The sequence below is a fragment of the Ixodes scapularis genome, unplaced genomic scaffold (genome assembly GCF_016920785.2).
Source record: "Ixodes scapularis isolate PalLabHiFi unplaced genomic scaffold, ASM1692078v2 PGA_scaffold0__279_contigs__length_252992795, whole genome shotgun sequence".
Taxonomy (NCBI): domain Eukaryota; kingdom Metazoa; phylum Arthropoda; class Arachnida; order Ixodida; family Ixodidae; genus Ixodes; species Ixodes scapularis.
The window spans coordinates 121,423,504-121,444,037 of NW_024609835.1; the positions used below are offsets into that span (position 1 = coordinate 121,423,504).

A 20,534-nucleotide genomic window follows, 5' to 3' on the forward strand; every position below is an offset into this window, starting at 1 on the left:
CCTGACTGCGCCGGCAGCAGGCAGTACGGACCCCGATGCTACTTGCAATTTCACGTTTGCTGACCGAAGGTGTATCTTTCTCTTGTTACATTCCGCAAATACAGCATCCCCAATAAGCGATATGTTTGCCCCAGTATCTAAAATAGCGGCTACTGGTGTACCTAGTACATTCACAGTCATACGAGGTTCAAGAGACTTGGGTGTAGATTCGATTCTACTCACAGCTGGGATGAGCACTGTCGGTTCCTCGTTTAGTGAGGTTGTTCCTACCCCCCGTCGGCTGGTGCGAGTCCATTAGCGGCCGGCCATCCAGAGCGACCATCCTTCGTGTCGAGAACTTCAAAGCGGCTCTGACGCTGGGGATCGGGCCGGCCTTTGGCTGAAAGGGAATCGCATTAGGGTCCAACTCAAATGCAGTTGCTTCGGGTAGCGTAGGACCGGGAACAGTGAAAGCTGTTCGCCCGGGGATCAGTGCAAAGGCAGACGCGCCGGGAGTCTCATGACCGAGAATGTTGTTAGCTGGCCGCCCGGGTGTCACTGTAACCGCAGGCACGCCGGGAGTCTCAAGACCGCGAACGGTGTGAGCTGGGCGCCCGGGTGTCGGTGTGAAAGCCGACACGCCGGGAGTCTCATGACGGAGTGTTGTGAGCTGGCCGCCCGGGTGTCACTGCAACAGCAGGCACGCCGGGAGTCTCAAGACCGCGAACGGTGTGAGCTGGGCGCCCGGGTGTCGGTGTGAAAGCCGACACGCCGGGAGTCTCATGACGGAGTGTTGTGAGCTGGCCGCCCGGGTGTCACTGCAACAGCAGGCACGCCGGGAGTCTCAAGACCGCGAACGGTGTGAGCTTTGCGCCCGGCTGTCGGTGTGAAAGCCGACACGCCGGGAGTCTCACGAGGAAGGGTGAAAGTGTTACGAGCTGGCCGCCCGGTTGTCAATGCGAGAGCAGACACGCCGGGAGTCTCAAGACCGCGAACGGTGTGAGCTGGGTGCCCGGGTGTTGACGCGGAAGCCGACACGCCGGGAGTCTCATGACGAAAAGTGCTGTGAGCTGGCCGCCCGGTTGTCGATGCGAGAGCAGACACGCCGGGAGTCTCAAGACCGCGAACGGTGTGAGCTGGGCGCCCGGGTGTCCATGCAAAATCGGACACGCCGGGAGTCTCACAACGAAAAGTGAAAGTGTTATGAGCTGGCCGCCCGGTTGTCGATGCGAGAGCAGACACGCCTGGAGTTTCAAGACCGCGAGCGGTGTGAGCTGGGCACCCGGGTGTCAAAGCGAACGCCGACACGCCGGGAGTCTCACGACGGAAAGTGTTGTGAGCTGGCCGCCCAGTTGTCGATGCGAGAGCAGACACGCCGGGAGTCTCAACACCGTGAACGGTGTGAGCTGGGCGCCCGGGTGTCCATGCAAATTCGGACACGCCGGGAGTCTCAACGGAGAGAGTTACCAGGAAGAAAAAGTGGTGGAGGGCCACCGAGAGTCGGTAGGAAAGCGTCTGTCCCCGGAGCCCGTGCGAGCCTCCGGGAGGCCCGAAGGCGGCTGCGGCGGCTCGATCTCGTGGATTGTGTTTTCGACGCGGCCGGCGGAGAGTAGAAATTTCTTACCACCGCCGGCCGTAGCCGTTTCCTTGTGTCCGAGGCGGCCGCTGCCGTTCGCTGCAGTCCCGGTGTATGTGTCCTGGCTGGTCGCATCGAAAACAACGGGGCGTGACCCGCCCGTCGGCTTCGTGCGGTGTCCCGCTCTTTTTTGCCTCTCCCAAGCTCCGCGTTACCGGTCCAGATGACAAGAACTCATCTTGACCAATGGAGGGGCTGTAGCGTTGTGAATGCGTGCCTTCGTAACCGCTGCACCTCCGTGATTCGTATGCAGGAGGATCTAGGGCTCGTGATTCGTATGCACGAGGATCTGGGGTTCGGGGGACGGGCGCCTGATTGTAATCGTCTTGTTCTCTTTCGACTCTATGTGCACGTGCTTTTCCAGACCACGCAAATGATGGTTCCAGAGTCATGTTCTGCGGTGGAGGGGTTCGGTATCTTAGTTCCGCGAGGATGTCGGCCTGGATGGTGATCGCCTCCCGTGCCATCTCGTCTAAATTCTTAAAGGTACGTCCCCTGAGATGGGGATGGAAATGCGGGTGACTTTGGCGGATGGCGCGTTGTACTTTCTCCGCGTCCGGTGCCGCGGCGTCGGCGATATCGTACAGGCCCTGGAGAGCCCTTACAAACTCAATAAGTGACTCTTCCGGGTGCTGTGTGCGTGCGCGCAGCTCGTCCTTAATTCGCACGCTGTAATCTGGAGGCAGGAACTCCGTCCTAAATCGTGCCTCAAAATCTGACATACTTGTGAATTTAGTTTGTCTTTGCCTCCACAGTGCTGCACTGTCTGTCAGTGCAACCGGCAAAAGGCGGGTGAGGATGGTTTCGTCGTCAATTCCCGACGCAGCTTGGTAGTCCCGCAGTTTTGAGACGAACATCGAGACTAACTTTCTATCTGCGTACCCCGAAAAAACCGGAACGCTAAGCGAGAGCCTTAGGAAGTCCCTGGGCGGCGTGCTTCCAGCAGGAGTGGGGCTTGAGCGCATCATCTGCTCTCGTTGTATGTTAAGAAGCATGGTCACGGCGACTCTTAGTTCTGCTGGACCACCCTCTAATGATGCGCCTGCCGGGACTGAGACTGCAGGCTTAGCGTCTGGTTTTATGTCGCTGGCGGCGTTATCCGCGAGTGCACCGAGCGTCAAAAGGTCGTCCTCACTCACGTTTCTGTCGGCGTCCTCTGTAGACGGCATCGTGTTGTAGTGGAGATTTCCGCGGGTCGATGAACTTAGGCTTTCGAAGAAACGCCTCCTCAACTGTGGGCAAACTCAGGAACGCAAAATTGACTATGTAAAACGTAAGAACGAACCCAGTTTGCTGCCATCTTCCCAGACGAGCAGCATATCACGTCTGGGCGCCAGTGTGGGATTTCCGTTGCTGCTACCCGTCTCGGAGAATGACACAGCACACCGGTTCAACAACACGTAAACATTTAATGAGCGCCCAGAAAAAATGCTCTATCCTGCGTTATCCGCGAGTGCACCGAGCGTCAAAAGGTCGTCCTCACTCACGTTTCTGTCGGCGTCCTCTGTAGACGGCATCGTGTTGTAGTGGAGATTTCCGCGGGTCGATGAACTTAGGCTTTCGAAGAAACGCCTCCTCAACTGTGGGCAAACTCAGGAACGCAAAATTGACTATGTAAAACGTAAGAACGAACCCAGTTTGCTGCCATCTTCCCAGACGAGCAGCATATCACGTCTGGGCGCCAGTGTGGGATTTCCGTTGCTGCTACCCGTCTCGGAGAATGACACAGCACACCGGTTCAACAACACGTAAACATTTAATGAGCGCCCAGAAAAAATGCTCTATCCTGCGCCGCGATCCCAACAGCCCCCGCGCATCCGCTGCGACGGCCTTTTATCAGCGGCGGAGCGCCGCTCGCGTGGCCAGTTGCCATTGGCCCCCTCGTGGTCAAGATGATCACTTATGATTGTCGGAGGGGCAGCATGGGCCAACCGCTTGGAATTGCCAGGTTGCCCACAAGTTGAAATGCATCATTGTTTACTTTTAGAATAAAAAACGCATCTCCAATGTTGGAGTCGAAGAGCTTCCCGCAACGCCCATCTTCATCGCACTGGGTGAGCCTTTGTGCACCTTTTTGCATGCAGGATAGAGCATTTTTTAAATTTCAATTGTAGGCTATTTTATAAGCTAAGATTTGTACTTGGAGCAGGCACGTAGCCAGGATTTTGTTTCGTGGGGGGGGGGGGGGGAGGGGGGGGTCCCGCCCATGACAAAATGCTGTATGAGGGGGAGGGGGGAGAAGAGGTCCCAGCAAAATGGAAGATTCCGGGGGGGGGGGGGGCGGGCCCCATGGGCCTCTCCCCTGGCTAGGTGCCTGACTTGGAGTGTGGTTCGGTACAAGGAAAACAGTTTTTCTCCATATGTTCATAAATCTGGTTCCCTTGATTTTCATTTGTAAATAAGTGGCTCAGATAAGAAAGATTCTAAATAATCTGATTTTCAAAAAACAAAAAAAAACAAAAAAAAACCCCCACGGAAGTGGCACATTATTCCAAAGTTCATAGTTCACCATTTGCATCGTTTATTTCTATGGTACGTACTACACAACAAATAATCACCTGGTGCCACCTACCTTACGTGAACGCCGAGGATGCTCGCTTTTGTTTATTGGTTGAAGATGATCAAGATCTTTTTTTAACAAAGAGATGAACTGGATGAGGAAGCAGCTGTCGTCAGGAGCCACAATTTCACCAGCTTCCGCATATCCTTGTGATTTTATCCTGATAGCCTGCAGTTACCTGATCTTATTGAACTCTGTAACGCAACCGCATTTGGTAACTGTACTGCCAAATGTTCAAACGACACCGAGGGCTGTCTTTGATATAGGGCTTTGCTTGACCTGCATAAGCTGTGCAAAAGTGGATCATATATTGTCCCCACCACACAAGAAACCTGGAGGTGTCTTCTCTTCCAGTGCTTTTTTTCGCTCCCACTTTCTAGTCAGTACACAAACTGATATCCATGTGGGGTAGGTGGTACGTGCCATATGATTTAAGTTGTATTCTATGTTTGGTGTTTTATTTTAAATTCTTGGTAGCAAACTCCACTGAGTTATTCATTTGTTTGTCGAGTAACTTCTATCCGCACCATAGGTTTTTACGCTTCTTTTGCGACGCATCAACAAGCCAAACTTCAATTTCAGTCACTATTGATTTTTGTCCTAATTACATTGACGAGTGTGATGATAAAATAATGAAAGGGATTTGGAATTCCAGAGTGGTGAATATTAGAAGATATATATTATTTACACTCGTTTGAACAAGAAGTTAGAAAAAAAACAATGTGGTATGCAAAGTCCAGTTCGACGAATCCGCTTAAGGCACTGCGTTGCACGTCGGCGTTGTCATGGCGTTTTGTCTTGTCCTGGAGATGCTCGGCAGGCTCGCTAGGCACGGGCGGAGGCTTCTCAGCAGGCTTGGGTGAAAGCCCCACGGGCCTGGACTCGTCCGTCCGGGCTCCTCCTTGGCTGCTGGGACCACCGCTGTCGAGTCGGGTTCCGTGTCGTGCCCGCCCTTCTCTCACGTGTCACGAGCGTGTGTGGTCTTCCCTTCCCGTCGTCGTCTTCCCTTTTTCATTATATCCATCTCTTGCCTTGCGCTCTTCCTTTTCTAGTTATTCACTTCCTCACCAAGTTCAATGCGCCTTCTTCCTCGTCCTTTACTTAGTCTGCAGTGTTGCTCAGTCCAACCCACAGTTTTCACGTGCGTCGTTGTCATCATCGGTGGTTCTCCCACATCATCACAATTACCCCCCTTTCAAGACAATTGTTTACCAAAATGTTAAAGCAAAAGAAATAAGACGTGTTGTTAAAACAAACAATTGTTAACAACACACACGACAACGACGAAGCGTGTTTGATACGTAGGTAAACTATTTACCCCCCCCCCCCCCGATAAAAAGAAAAAAAAATAATAACTGCTATGGGCTCATTACATACGACTTAAATAGTCAGCTCCAACGTTCTGGCAACCCCTAATGTACGTCACTTTAAAATCGTACTCGGCGACTAATAAACTCCATCTCTATACCCGACTATTCAGATGCCTATTAGAGTGAATGCATTCAAGCGGCTGGTGGTTGCTCTGTACAGTGAAGCGTTTGCCAAACAAGAATATGTGAAATTTTTCCACTGCCCACACGAGGGCTAGGCATTCACGCTCAATGGTGAAATGGGCGGCTTCTCGTGGTAGTAACTTTCGGCTTGCATACGCAACCGGATCTAAGACCCCTTCGTGTTCTTGCATTCGTACTGAGCCCAGACACCTTTTCGACGCGTCTGTTCTTAAAATAAATTCCTTTCACAGATCTGGAGATATAAAAATTGGATCATCGAAGACGAGTTTTTTCAGCAGCTCGAACGCTCTCTCCTGTCTTTTCTCCCAGATAACCTTGTTGGCCGCTCTTTTCCTTGTCAGCTCCGTCAGAGGGAGCGTTGCCTCGGCGTAATTGGGAATGAATTCCCGGTAAGATCCGGTTAGACTCAGGAAGGATCTGACTTCTGTTTTAGTCTTTGGTCTTGTTGCGCCTTGAATTTTTTCTAGCCTCTCTGTTAGGGGCTCAAACGTGCCCTGTCCGACTTTGTGGCCAAGAAAAGTTATTCTTGAGAACCCGATCTCTGTTTTCTTTGGCTTGACGGTGAGTCCAGCTTCCCTCACCTTAGTCAAGAACAGGCTCATTGTCCTCATATGCTCCTCCCAAGTGTCGGTTGAGATTAAGACGTCGTCGAAATAGTGATGTACGTTTGGCACACCTTCGAGAACTTTCTTCATTCATCGTGTGAATACTGCTGGGGCTGTTTCTTATGCCGAACGGCATAAACCTGAACTGATACAGTCTCGACATTGTTAAGAAAACGGTCGCATCCTCCGATCCTTCGGCCATAGGTACCTGCCAATATCCCTTGGTGAAGTTAATTTTAGAAAAGTATCGTTTAGTGTTTAGTTCAGCGAACACCATGTCAACTCGAGGAATCAGTTAGCAATCGGTTTCCAGAACCTTATTCAGTTGGCGGAGATCTATGCATAACCGTGCTTATTAATTTTTTTCCTTACTACCTCTACGGGCGAGTTGTAGGCCGAGTCGCACTTCTTGATTACGCATTGGCGTAAAACATCGCCTGTCTTCTTTTCTACCTCTTTCTGTAGCGCAAAGGGAATTAGGTAGTGCCGCGCTTGGATTGGCGTATCTGTCTTCAGTTTCAACTGGCATTTTATGAGCCCGGTTTGACCTGAAAGACCTCAAAATACGTCCTGGAACTCTTCCGGCAGCTTCCTGGTATCGTTAGCTTGGGACTCGGTCATCTCTTCTGAGACCTGCACGTCCCTGTAGCCTTGAAGCTTGTGAAGACCTGCATGAGGGACCTCCTGTTCTTCGAGATCCTCTTCCACAGCAATAACAGCCAATACTTGCCTGGGAGCTCCAAGAATTTCTCTCTCCTCACATCTCTTCAACATATTAATATGAAACAAGGTCGTTTTCTGACCAAGGTCTATGACGTAATCCATGTCATTCCTCTTCTCAACTACCCGGAATGGACCCTTCCATTCTAGAATCAACTTGTTCCTGTCTGTCGGTAACAAGATCAGTTCTCTTTCCCCTTCTCGTAGTTGGCACGCTCGACTCTTCTTGTCGTAGTGTTCCTTTTGTGTCAGTTGGGCCTTCTTGAGTTCCTCGTGGGCGGGTTCACAGGTCTCTTCGAGTCTCTTGCGCAGATCAACCATATATTCGAATGTTGTCTTGGTCTCAGGGTCGATGTTCTCGTTGGTCCAGAGTTCCCTCAGAACCGCCATAGGACCGTGAACATACCTTCCACAAAGGAGGTCAAACGGGGAGAACCGCAGGCTGCTCTGCGGCACCTCTCTGTGTGCGAAAAGCAACGGGGTAAGATATTTATCCCAGCATCGCCGTTTCTCCTGGCACATTCTCTTGATCATTTGTTTTAAAGTTCCATTAAATTGTTCAACCAATCCAGCACACATTGGGTGGTAGGGGGTGGTCGTCAGCAGTCTGAGCGACAATAGGCGACTTATCTCCTTCATGAGAGCCGACGTGAAGCATGATCCCCAGATCCCCGGTCACTGACGAATTCTCGTGGCAGGCCTACTCGGGAAAACATTTGCAGTAGGCCCTCCGCTACCTCTACTGTGTCGATGCTTTTCAGAGCGACAGCATCTGGGTATCTGGTAGCGAAGTCATCCATTGTCAGTATATACCTGTTGCCCGTCTCTGAACTAGGCGCGATAGGTTCGACGATGTCCATGCCGACTTTTTGAAAGGGAGTGTCGAGGATCCGCATAGTTCCGTGGGGTTCTCTCGGCACCATGTGTTTAGGAATGGTTCTCTTGCACATGTCGCACGACTTCACGAATCGCTTGATGTCCATTGAAATTCCAGGCCGGTAGAACTTTTCCTCGATGCGATCAGTGGTCTTCTTAGTTCCCTGGTGCCCAGACATGATTCCTTCGTGCGCCAAGTTCAGTACGATGGTTCGGAAATTTATTGAAACAACCAGTTGTTCCCACTCTTTGTGTGCCGGCGTATTGTACCTCCTGTAGAGGATTTTATTACGCAACACGAATTCAGACTAGTGTGAGTTTCCCGATATATACTTTTTGCCGACGGCAGCAAAGCATTTCTGCAATGATTCGTCGTTACGTTGAGACAGTTTCAACTTGCTGTGGTCAATTCCCGTCGGTTCGAGCGTTATAACTGGTAGCTGGCAATTTTTTCCTTACCGGCTGCTCTCTCCAGCGCTCCTGCAGAATTAATCTCCGGCTCCAAGTCGTCACATCCTTCTTTTCCTCTCTCGTCCAATACGAGTCCTTCTCCAGTCTCACTTTTTCCGGACGTCCCCTTCGATATCTGTGTCTCTTCGTTCAATTGAGACCCACTTAGTCTTCCCACGTCATTCCCTTCTTCATCGGGATCATCGATTCCTCTCACCCCATGAACATTCCTAACACCTAATCGTACAACGAGTTGTCCATGTACTTGACTGTTAGACTGCCCGTAAAATACAGAGTTCTGACTTCTATCTCTGCCTCTGGCAGATACTTGACGGTCCTATCAAGAAGGAAAACCGTACTAGAGACACCAGTTAACTTATCACCGGGAACCAGATCTCTTTTCACTACAACCGTGTTGCAGCCACTGTCTCTCAGTACGGTGACCGGTCGAACACCCACTTCTCCCCTCACCACTGGCATATTATCCACCAGAAACCGTGGAGCCTTTCCGGGTGCCGCATTTACTATCGGTATTTGTCCTCCGTTTCGCAGTACGATTATGTCTCGTCTGGATTTTTGCTGTCAGCGATTGTTAGCATACAGGATGCCTGAGGAGTCTTGCTACCTTTATCTTCTGGCTTCCAGTTACACGCATCTGATCTGTGTTTTGGCTTGCAGCCCCTCCAGCACGCAGATCCGTGTTGAGCTCGGGAACTGGTCCAGAATTCTGCGGCTTTATGTCCAGGATTGTTGCAGAGGAAACATCGACTCACTCCCTTGGTGGGAACTTTCAGTCGACTATCTTCTTTATTACTACCTCTACTCTTATGGCTTAAGTCCTATTCTTTCGAGTTAGACAAACTAGATTGGCCTTGCGCTCCCAAAAAAATGGTCCGCAGTTACCACCAAACTCTCGAGTGTTTTGCAGTCTCTTTTCCTTCAAAAATATAGACCGTTTTGCGCTACATCTTCTTAAGAACTGCTCTGCGACCATGCGATCTCTGAGCCCTTCGCATGTCTTAATGGTGTCACCCGTCTCAAGCTGTCGGTCGAAATAACTGAGGAGCCGAGCTGCGAATGTCTCCCAGTCTCTGCCTGTTCTGGCCTGCTTTGACGAAATTTTTCCCGGTAACCTTCTGCCGTGTAGCGGAACCACTAAAGCAGGCTAAGCTTTACTTTTGAATAGTCCAACGACTCTTTGAGCGTCATCCTTCCAACGACCGTTAAGGCCTCACCGGTGAGGCAAAAACGTAAAGACATCGCACACTTTTCTTGGGGCCATTCCTGACTGCTCGCCAGACGCTCGAAACGTCGGATGTAAGCATCTAGGTTGTTCCTTTTGACATTGAACGGTGGGATTAATTTATGGGGGCTGCGATGGAATGTTTGCCTCCCTGGGATTTCACCACTGCCAGTATACCGCGGATCCAAATCTCAAGCTAAACTGTTGTTTCCTCGCAACTGAAGACGCATCTGCAGCACCGCCTGTTCTTGTTGGAATCTGTGAGCTTCTCTGTCAGCCGCTTCCTGCACCTTCTTAGCTGCCTCTCTGGCATCTTCTCTCATCCTGACCCGTTCTTCTTTCTGTCTGACTATTTTTTTTCGACCCATTCGCGGAATTCTGTTCCGGCATACCCCAGCTCTCTCCCGACTGATAGCAATTTATCGGGATTCATACTGTAATCCTTCTTACAGCACCGTCTGGAATTCTGCGCTCTATATGGTGTTAAATAGAAAGAGTCCTGTCGCGTACGCAAGATTGTGATGGAAAAATAATAATTAAAGGGACTCGGAATTCTAGAGTGGTGAATATAAGAAGGTAGATATTATTTACAGTCGTATGAACAAGAAGTTAGAAAAAAACGGTGTGAATATATATACAAAGTCCAGTTCGACGGATCCGCTTACAGCACTGCGTTGCACGTCGGTGTTGGAATGGCGTTTGTCTTGTCCTGGAAATGCTCGGCGGGCTCGCTAGGCGCAGGTGGAGGTTTCTCAGCAAGCTTGGGTTTAAAGCCCCCCGGGCCTGGACTCGTCCGTCCGGGCTCTTCCTTGGCTGCCGGGACCACCGCTGTCGGGTCAGGTTCCGCGTCGTGCCCGCCCTTATCTCACGTGTCACGAGCGTGTGTCATCTTCCTTTCCCGTCGTTGTCTTCCCTTTTTCATTGTATCCACCTCCTGCCTTGCGCTCTTCCTCTTCTAGTTATTCACATCTTCACCACGTTCAATGCGTCTTCTTCCTCGCCCTTTGCTTAGTCTGCAGTGGAGGTTTCTCAGCAAGCTTGGGTTTAAAGCCCCCCGGGCATGGACTCGTCCGTCCGGGCTCTTCCTTGGCTGCCGGGACCACCGCTGTCGGGTCAGGTTCCGCGTCGTGCCCGCCCTTATCTCACGTGTCACGAGCGTGTGTCATCTTCCTTTCCCGTCGTTGTCTTCCCTTTTTCATTGTATCCACCTCCTGCCTTGCGCTCTTCCTCTTCTAGTTATTCACATCTTCACCACGTTCAATGCGTCTTCTTCCTCGCCCTTTGCTTAGTCTGCAGTGGAGGTTTCTCAGCAAGCTTGGGTTTAAAGCCCCCCGGGCATGGACTCGTCCGTCCGGGCTCTTCCTTGGCTGCCGGGACCACCGCTGTCGAGTCAGGTTCCGCGTCGTGCCCGCCCTTCTCTCACGTGTCACGAGCGTGTGTCATCTTCCTTTCCCGTCGTTGTCTTCCCTTTTTCATTGTATCCACCTCCTGCCTTGCGCTCTTCCTCTTCTAGTTATTCACATCTTCACCACGTTCAATGCGTCTTCTTCCTCGCCCTTTGCTTAGTCTGCAGTGTTGCTCAGTCCAACTCAGTTTTCAAGTGCGTTGTTTTCCTCATCGTTGGTTCTCCCACATCCTCACAACGAGTAGGATATCTTGTGGCTCTGTTTTGGTTGTTGGAGCATCATAAAATTTCACGCTGTGTTTCATGGGAGTTACTTCAGCTGTAGAAATTACTTTAGCATTCAACTAATTCTATACTTTTCAGGAATAAAGAAAAAAAAACTAAGATACGTTTGTCACTGAAACCCATTACATATTACTGTATAACTGCAAATTTGTTTATCAAAGAACGTATTAGTTTCACACAAAAATTTTATTTAGTTGCGGGACCCTCGGATCCACCTATTCATCGAGCCAGCCATGTTTTCAAGTGTTGATGACGACATCTGCCTCGTGTCTTTAGTGTCCCTAGTCAGCCCCAAACTGCGAGGCGGTGCTACTCGCAGATCTCTTATATGCACTTCCAGCGTGGATCAGAAGGCGCCCAGGCGTCCTTCGCCCCAACGTGCTCTTTTACCCCACTTTTCTCTTTAAAGTTTTGGGCAATTGGAATATCTGGCACAGCTTGCTCCTTCCAATTCAACTTAGCTTTTGGGGGGATACGGCAGAGGTAGAAACAGGTACAGAGCCTGAGTAACGGACAAGCGTGGCGTGGCGAATGTGGGTAGAGAACAACGAAAGAAAGAGTGTTCAACGTCTTAGTCATAGTCACGTGGTTCACGGACGAACCGCCGTCGCCGCAGTAGGTAAACTACGTCAGAATTGTGTCAAGGTAGCCTGGCCGCCAGATAAAAATCACGAACATTAAAAAATATCTTTATAATTATTGGAGCCTTAAATATTCTGAAATGTTTTGTTAATGTCCAGTATCCTATGGTGCTGTCATGTAACAAATATTCTAACTTGCCTCATTTTTGTGCCCATGACCTTTTCAAGTAATTTCATTTACGTTTACAGCTTTGTTAAATCACACTGGCACCTGCAGTGCACTTATGTGCAACTCATAGTTCGCAGATATCGGGAGGTTTAGTTTGTCATCGCATTATATTCAGAACCTTACCACAGTCCACTTGTTTTTTGTTTTCCAGGTGCCGTAGTTGTTCATATGGACTTGATTGCTCTGGAAGTTTCACTAATTAATTCTCAGGAATAAGGGTATGCAGGTGTTTACCTACTACTGCATCGTGTGTGCACTTTCTTGAATTTTCTTACTAACATGGTGTTGAAGCACCTGCGTATTTCTGGGAGGTGCTCTTGGCAGTAACCACTGAAATTAACTTGCGACAGCAGGCTTGAAGAAACTCAGCAACTCATTGAATTTGGGAACTCCTTTTTCAAAGGCATTTTTCAATTTTATCTTGCTAAAATGGTTTCGTAATGTAAGTCACAAGTTGGTTTCACTGTCTAGTGCCCGCCAGAATTAAGCTGAGGTTCCTGCATTGCACTTACGTGTAACTCATAGTTTGCAGAAATCGGGAGGTTTATTCTGCCATTGCATACTGTAAAAAACCTAATCACATTTCACATCTTTTTCCCAGGTTCTGTTGTTCTTCATATGGACTCGACTGCTCTGGAAATTAGAGATTTCCTTCCACATGAAAGCTGGACATGGCCCACTAATTATTTCTTAAGAATAAAGGTGTGGACATGTTTTACTGAGTACTGTATCTTGTGTGCACGCCCTTGAAATTTCTAACAGTGTTTAATCACCTGTTAATCTGTGGGATGTGCAGCTGGTGTTAACTCTTGAAAGTAACTTGGCCCCACAGCCTAATTACATTCCATGGGCACTCGATATTTAATTTGAATTGTTCCCGGCATCAAAAATTAGTTAGCGTGTAGTCTGTAACTTGCGGCCGCAGAAAGCTGTAACTCTCAATCACTGAGCTGCATGTCATCCGTAACGACGGGAAACGTTCCGACATTAAAAATTAGCTGGCGTGTTGTCCGCACCTTGCAGCAACGGCCAGAGTCTGGTGAACTGCTAGCTGCAGTGATTTAAGAAAACGGACATCTCAGTGAACAATAAATGCAGCAGTAAAATGCTATATTGTTCACTGAGATTGAAACTTGTACTCCCGGAGCTTGTACTTCGAAGAAGGCCAGAGTTTTTTCTTATCAACAGGTGAGGTCGACTGAGAAATATTCCGTGCGTTCATGATCAATATCAGAATGGGCTGATTTGAATTTACGTCAAAGGACACAATTGACCATCTAAAGCCTACGTTAGTTGCCGCTTACTAAGTAACGTGAAAAAAGAAACTAGAACAGTTCAATGTTGCCTTGTGCAATTATAGTGCTGAATGAATAATAACGGCGAGTTTTCGAAAATAATTCAAACAATCCAATGGTCAAACGTACCACGTTTTGAGCAATTTGGAGTGTTTATTTTTAACACATGTGTTTTCGATTTCACGGCAGATTCGTTGCTATGACCTTTTGTAGTATTGTGCGTCTTGGTTTCGGGACCGGTCTGGACGTTGAAGATCACGGGAGAGCTGAAAGTAAAGAGAGTACTTTATCATTTTTTTTTGTTTTAATGCATCACAAATTATAAACAGCTCTCACACCTGATTTCATTTGAATCGGCGAGTTCAATGGCAGTTTAAATTTTATTTATAAATCTATTAGCGCGACATAATGTCCCTGAATTCATGTCAACACTCCACAAAACTTGTGCTAAAGATTTAAGTCTTTATTATTGTCGAAGTATTTGCGACCTCTCTCACGCCTTATGAAGATGACAACCTTGGGAACTTTTTTTCTCGAGTGGGTTAAGAAATTGAGCAAAGGAAGATAAATGTCCGATGAAACAAAGACTGATAATTTTTTTTATGTGTGGGCTTTTTGCACTGTTCACAATGTCAGAAGTAGCAAAGGTGATTTTCCAAAACTTCGAGGCATAGTGTTCGGTTATTTACGTAAAGGCTTTAATCAGATCAAACTAATTTGACATCCATTTCCACAAAATGTCAGTCCCGCCCCCCTTTGTCACCGCCTTACTACGAAAATTTGTTGGGACTAGCTTTCAACACCCAACTCGCCGCCCCCCCGCCCCCCCCCCCCCCCCCCTTATCTAATAAGGTGGAACCATAAATACTTTCCAAATCCTGCAGTCTCTAGCAGTCCACAGGCATATAGCAGAAGCACTTTAAGTTTGGAGCATTCGCGAGCACGTATAGAGTCCACGGTAGTGCCATGTAGTGCATCTGAACGAAACTTTCTTTTGCGTGAATAGACAAAACATAATGCCTGACAATAGATAGCTTACCATGACTGATAGTTCACCTTATATATCTGATGAAGCTTGTTTAATAAGAAAAAAAAGCTAATGTGTATTATGACGATTTGCTATTAGTTTGGGTGAATGTAACTATAATAATTACCAGTAATGTATGGAATAAGTCAGAAGACGAGGTTAGCCGAAAAATCCGCCGCCGAGGCCGCCGTAGTGGCCGCCGTAGGATCCACCGTAGCTTCCACCGTAGCTTCCTCCATAGTGACCACCAAATCCGTGCCCGAAGCCGCCCAGACCACCGAGGCCGTAGCCGCCGTAGCCGCCGAGACCACCGAGGCCGTAGCCGCCGTGGCCGCCAAAACCACGGCCGCCGAGGCCGTAGCCGCCGAAGCCACCAGCAGCGGCGACGGCGAGAATGACGCAGAGGACGGCAAGGGAAAGCTGAAATAACAAGCACAGGGAATTCGTTCGATTCATTTTCATATAGTTTGAGCGCTGAATGAAGGTAACATTTAAATTAGTCGCCCTACTTAAAACTTTCCGGTTAGAACGTGGCAGACCACCTAACACATTACAAACATACCGCTACGCATGCATAAAGCGGTTTATTAATAATTTAAACAAGAATAGACACTGCATTCTCACATGTAAACATACATTTTCGAAGGAAGATGTCGTTCAGCTACTTATTAATTAAATGCTATCTGAAATGACCCAAAGTTCAATACGGCGTGCAAGTACAGAGCGCGACACTGTTAGCGCGAACAAGCGATCGCCGGTTTTTTCAATTTTTCTCTTTGAAACCAAGGGATGTCATCCGAGTTATTATTGCTACGGAAAGAGCTTATTTAGTTCTATAATGTAAGCGAAAACATTTCGTGCTCGCTAATATTATTTAGAAGTAAAATGCGAAAATGCGCCGATGTCGTGTTCGCGCTAACAGTGTCGCGATGTGTACGTCTGCTCTTTGCGCAACTGGTGTGTTCGTTTACACACTAGATGCCCCCATTTGCTTTTGTTTGCCCCGACCGAAATGAATAATAAAAAAAAAAAAAAAAAACTGGGAGGACTCTTAAGCTTTGACTTTAAGAGTGGGACGCGACAGCGTTATCGGGTTCCGTTCACATCGCCTTCTCATTCGCTTCCCATGCTCGGAGACGAGAGTGCGCTCCGAGATCCGAAGACGCTACAACATCTCCGGATCGTCCTGTCGCTGCTGTCGCCTCAGTTCGGCTTCACGGGCACGCATACGAACTCGCGCTCTCTCCCAAGCTGTCTTCAGCCGGTGGGTCGTGGGTTTAAGGCAAATGCATTACTTTATAGAGTGAAACCATTTGAGACACGCGTCGACCTTTTTTTTCACATAGCATGTGATGTTTTAATTGATTTCATTCAAGGCGTGACGTCACGTTTCACGTGAACGTTGTGGGTTGTTTGAAATTCCCACGCAAGATTATGTGGCTGTGACGTCATGATCCTATCGACCAATCCTGGATTTTAGTGCACGCCACCGACGGCGGCTTTTCGGCGACACGAACTCCTTAACGCTATCAAGTTAAAAAAAAAGTATTTTGCTCTGGATAGTTCCCTAATATTTTAGCCAGTTTAGGGCGGCATATGATACCAAAATTTAAATCGATCAAGGAACCCTGGAGCAATCAAACTGAGTAGGTGTAATGCAGCCATTACAAAACATTTGCTGATCTTTTCGCTTTGGTTTATTTCCCGACCCTAAACTATTCTGGTGCTCTAATTCCTGCAGCTATGGAACTGTTTATCCATTTAGCTATTTAACGTAGCATTGATATTACAAGTTATATGTATCCCATATTTGGTGACAAGATAAGAGTTCTGGAGAAGCTCCTCCCACCTCTTTCCACTTTAGCAGAGCGAACGCTAGAGAGGGTGTCACCTCCTCTCCAGCGATCGCTCTGCTAAAGTGGAAGGAGGTGGGAGGAGCTTCGCTTGAACTCTTTACCCGTCACCGATTATGACCTGTTCTACGCATCACGAAAACAAAAATAAACTGGAAACTTTTGATTAAAATGGTTTGCTTTTTAGAATATCTGCTGTAAATATATAGCTATGCCTACACTGTTCATAATATTCTGAAGATAATCGATGAACCTTGAACTGAAGTCCCTGAGGTTACACAAGGAATATCGATATGACGATTAAAGTAATAAATGGTAAAAATGCATTTATTAGAAAGCGTAACTTTTCATATGAGTCTGTTAAACACCATAGAGGTATCAAAATTTGCCTTGACTCACCACGGCCTTCATGGTGCGGGTCGGTTGAGGTGCCTAAGTGGAGTTATTCCAAGACTGGTTGTGGTGGCTTCAGAAAACGGCAAGCCCTTTTTATACTAGTTCCACTTATTTAGGATCATGGGCGGAGTTCTGAGGCTATTGGCAATTAAATATTCCTTTTGTATATCACGAGTTGCGAAAGGAGTGGCTTGCATGATATTATACGTCTTAGTACGACTTTGAATGCAAAAATAGATTCTACTTATCTGTTGGTTGAACTGAGAAAGCCCAACAAAAGTGTGTTCACAATCGTAAGGTGAACTATTTGCGTGCCATGCATGATTTCTTTCTTCGATCATATATTCCGTAAGGTCTGCGTGTTCTGCTGCGAATTCTTAATGTAATCTTAGGATATAGAATGTGAGTCTCCAATAGAGGAAGATTCTCAACAAGTACTTTTAAACACTGGTAGGAAAAGTGCTAAGCAAAAAATAATCAAATGTGTTTGACTTAATCAGGGGAGTATGTAGTACACGAACATTCGGCTGCTTTGCACATATCTAGTGCCGCAAATGTGAAGGTATTTCAGTAAAAAAGTATTGCCTCTAGGAGTAGGAGCTAACATGCAAACAGACACACACACAAAAAAAAAAAGACATTAACATCGCGCAAAACGTTGCAAAGTCCTGACACCTGGTTGTGCTTTCGGGTTCACAGTGTTCATTCCTGCTAGAATACAATATCGAGTTATTTCAATTGATTTTGTAAATCTTTTGTTATATTGTATACAGGTTTTTGTTAAACCGAGTTATAAACCTTGTTTTGCACATGTGGTAAGGAAAACGTTCTATGCTGTCGAAGTCTGGCAACCTCGGGTGCGTACCGTCTTGAAGATGAGAGGATGCATATGCAGAGGTACCCCAGAATAAAAGTACAACGACTCCGATGGGCCGCAATGTCTATTTTAAAGAACAACTCGGTCGGAATTGGTTGACTAGAAGTCAGTTGGTTCGTATAGGAAGTTATATACTACCACAATGTTCTATAGCTATAGTTCTTCAAACTAAGTCCTCTGCCTGTATATTAACAATATAATCAATACCTTAGATAACCGTTTTATTTGTCTTTTTACTCTTACCAAGATGAATCTCGAGTGCAAACACACAATTTTCTCATATGCACCATGCTATACAATGGTGTCTCACTACGTTTGCAATGTTGCGGGACTTAAGGTCCGTTCATAATGTCAGTTTGGCAACGCTTGACAACATTACAACTATGTGACTAGTTACAACTGGAACTACTAAATATGTTTTCAGAGTACCACATATTGTGGTCTTTTCCGAGAGTTTTTTTGCTTATGTTTTGTTTCGTGTCCTATCATCGCACCGCACTCGCCTTTTTCCTTGGCCGAGAAAAACCAGCACTATAGACTAGCTGTCTAGGAAATCTCTCCTACACTACTTAGAGAGAAAGCCAGAGTGCGGAATTTTTTACGTCCCCTACTAAGGGTCACCGCGAGTCACAGATTCGACACCAGTGCTCTTTCTCAGCGTTTGGCAGGAACTCGTACGTGTCCTAACTGATTAAAAGCGAGTTACATCCGAACAGTGACGTCGCGCAAGAAGAGATCAAGCGGGCTGAGATTTTAAGCCCGACCTGACCCGACTCGACCTTACCTGACCCGACTTGATAACGTCCTGACCCGAACCCGGCCTGAGTCCGACTATGGTTTGTAAACGTCGACCCGTGCCAGACCCTATCGATAAGTATATCGTCCCGAACCCGGTCCGAGCCCAACTGTTATTTTTAATATGAGTCTGATCAGAACTCGGTCGGGACCGAACTTTTCTTTAACGCAGAAGGCGTTTCATCGTGACTGCCTCCTACAATTTGCGGATACGAAAGTGCGTCATCCTTGGGGACGGATGTGACCGTTATGGTGAAATTCGCTGGAGAAACAAACAAAAAAATGGAGAGGAAATGGCCTTCTAGATAGAATCCGGAACCTCTTCGTTGTGAATCTGACGCTGACCCTACTGAAAAAAACCATTTGAAATTCAAACGGGTGGCAAACTGGTCGCCCGTTTGAATCAAACCTGTCGATTCGTTTGGATCAAACGTGATTATGGGATACGGGTACCTGTTTGGAAACGGTACCCGTTCGAAACGGTACCCGTTTGATACAGGTGCCCGTTTGATACGGGTGCCGTATGGTACGAGTGCCCGTTCGACATGGCACGTGACCACACGTTTGAACGTGCCCTTCGAAATGGCAAATTATGCGCTAGCCCTAAATGGGTATCGTCTGGGAGGTTGGTTATCTTAAACATATTTAAGACGTCCCGAAACTCATAAACGTATTTATAACATGGAGAAAACACGTAGAACAAATGCACTCGCGTAGGTGCTTGTAAGTGGACAGGAAAACCGACACAAAAGATTGTTTTCAATTCTCCTCGAAGTTTATTACCTCTTCTGTAGACAAGTACAAACGTGCAAGCGATCTGTGAACACTATACAGGTAGACTTTCGGGGAAATTATTCTCCTGGCTGCCGCGCGAATAGGTGCTGCATAATTTTTTAGATAATTTAGAAGAGTACGCGTAGAAGAACGGTCAATCGTTGCCAACACGTAGGTTGCAGTGCACTTACCATAACAATAGCGGACTTGAAAGAGGTAATCCGTGATATTTGTCGACACGGTCAAAGCAGGACAACCACACAAACACAAACGAGAGGGAACGGCTCCTTGGAAGTTTCAACACGATGCGGCACACAAGCTGTCATTTGCCGAACCCAACCAAACCGCGAGAATTTGCGACTTCTTTGAAGAATCGCTCGTTGCCGACATACACGTGGGTCTTTTCGAACATTGATAACTTTGATGCACATCCAATACGTTGTCGAGAGACATCCCAATAAGACCGCAGGGTTAGGCGACAGATTGAAGCAGGCAGGACGAGCGAACTTCGAGCAGCAACTGACAACAAGCAGACAAAAAAAAAAGTGGCTGCAAGGCGCGCCCTTCCGGATCTCGATGCTTATCAGCGTGTAGCTCGCGCGCTGCTGTGGGTCACGTGACAGGGGTGACAAGAGAGGAGGGAGGGGGCGAGGTCAAGGCGCTGGGACCACCGGGACAGCCCCTCTCCCTCTCCCCAGGCATTCCAGGGAGATGCGTTTTTGTAGTCCCGAAGAACAAACGCGCGCGCGCGCGCGCGCTCGAACTTTGGAAATGGCGGCGGGGCTGCCAGAAGCTCGGCTTGCGCCCGAGCGAAGAAAGAACTCAGCGCAAGCTCGTAGTTTGAGTGCTGCAACGGCGGGCGTGCTCTCGCAATGCTCGATGTTCTTGCAGCCGCGTGTACGCGTGCTACCTTCGCTGCGTCTTGAATTAAAGTGAAACGGAGTCTAGACGTACATTCTTTCACGCGGTCGCGTCTTCTGCGAGAGAGATTCGAGCTGAATAAGTAAATTGAGGCAACAAAGATGGACAAAGTATTAAAGGTCTGTAAAAATATCGGCTCACCAACGTCGCGCGTTTACGTAAAACAAAAAAAAAAAAGGTGTAGTTTTAGTTGCAGTATAATCGAAAATCAGCGCAATTGAAATATAAATATAATTACTTGCATTACGCGGACGATCTGAAATCGATGAACCGGCGCTCCCAGCCTTCCGGAAAACATTGGCTGCCACGGCTGAAACGCTAGGCGTGCCCACGCCGCCGATCTGTACGTTCAATATCAAACGGGCTCCGGAGAGCCGTTTGATTAAACCGGTGCAGTTTGCAACATGGTCGCCGGTTTGAGCAAACGTGCGACAACTTTGCCCAAACGAGTCGCCCATTTGCCCAGACGAGCGACCCGTTTGCCAAATAGGTGACCGTTATGGCTCATACGGG

The 20,534-nt window shown here is 47.8% G+C and overlaps 1 protein-coding gene across 1 annotated transcript; it reads right to left on the minus strand.

Annotated features, from left to right (window-relative positions):
* Window positions 1–13,511: 13,511 nt before the first annotated feature.
* LOC121833216 (neuropeptide-like protein 31) lies at window positions 13,512–16,669 on the minus strand. The gene is made up of 3 exons (XM_042286348.1): window positions 16,658–16,669; window positions 14,533–14,825; window positions 13,512–13,644 (listed from the first exon to the last, which is right to left on the minus strand). Exons 1-2 carry the CDS (start codon window positions 16,667–16,669, stop codon window positions 14,565–14,567), a joined length of 273 nt encoding a protein of 90 aa, XP_042142282.1. The 3' UTR covers window positions 13,512–13,644; window positions 14,533–14,564.
* Between the last annotated feature and the right edge of the window lie 3,865 nt (window positions 16,670–20,534).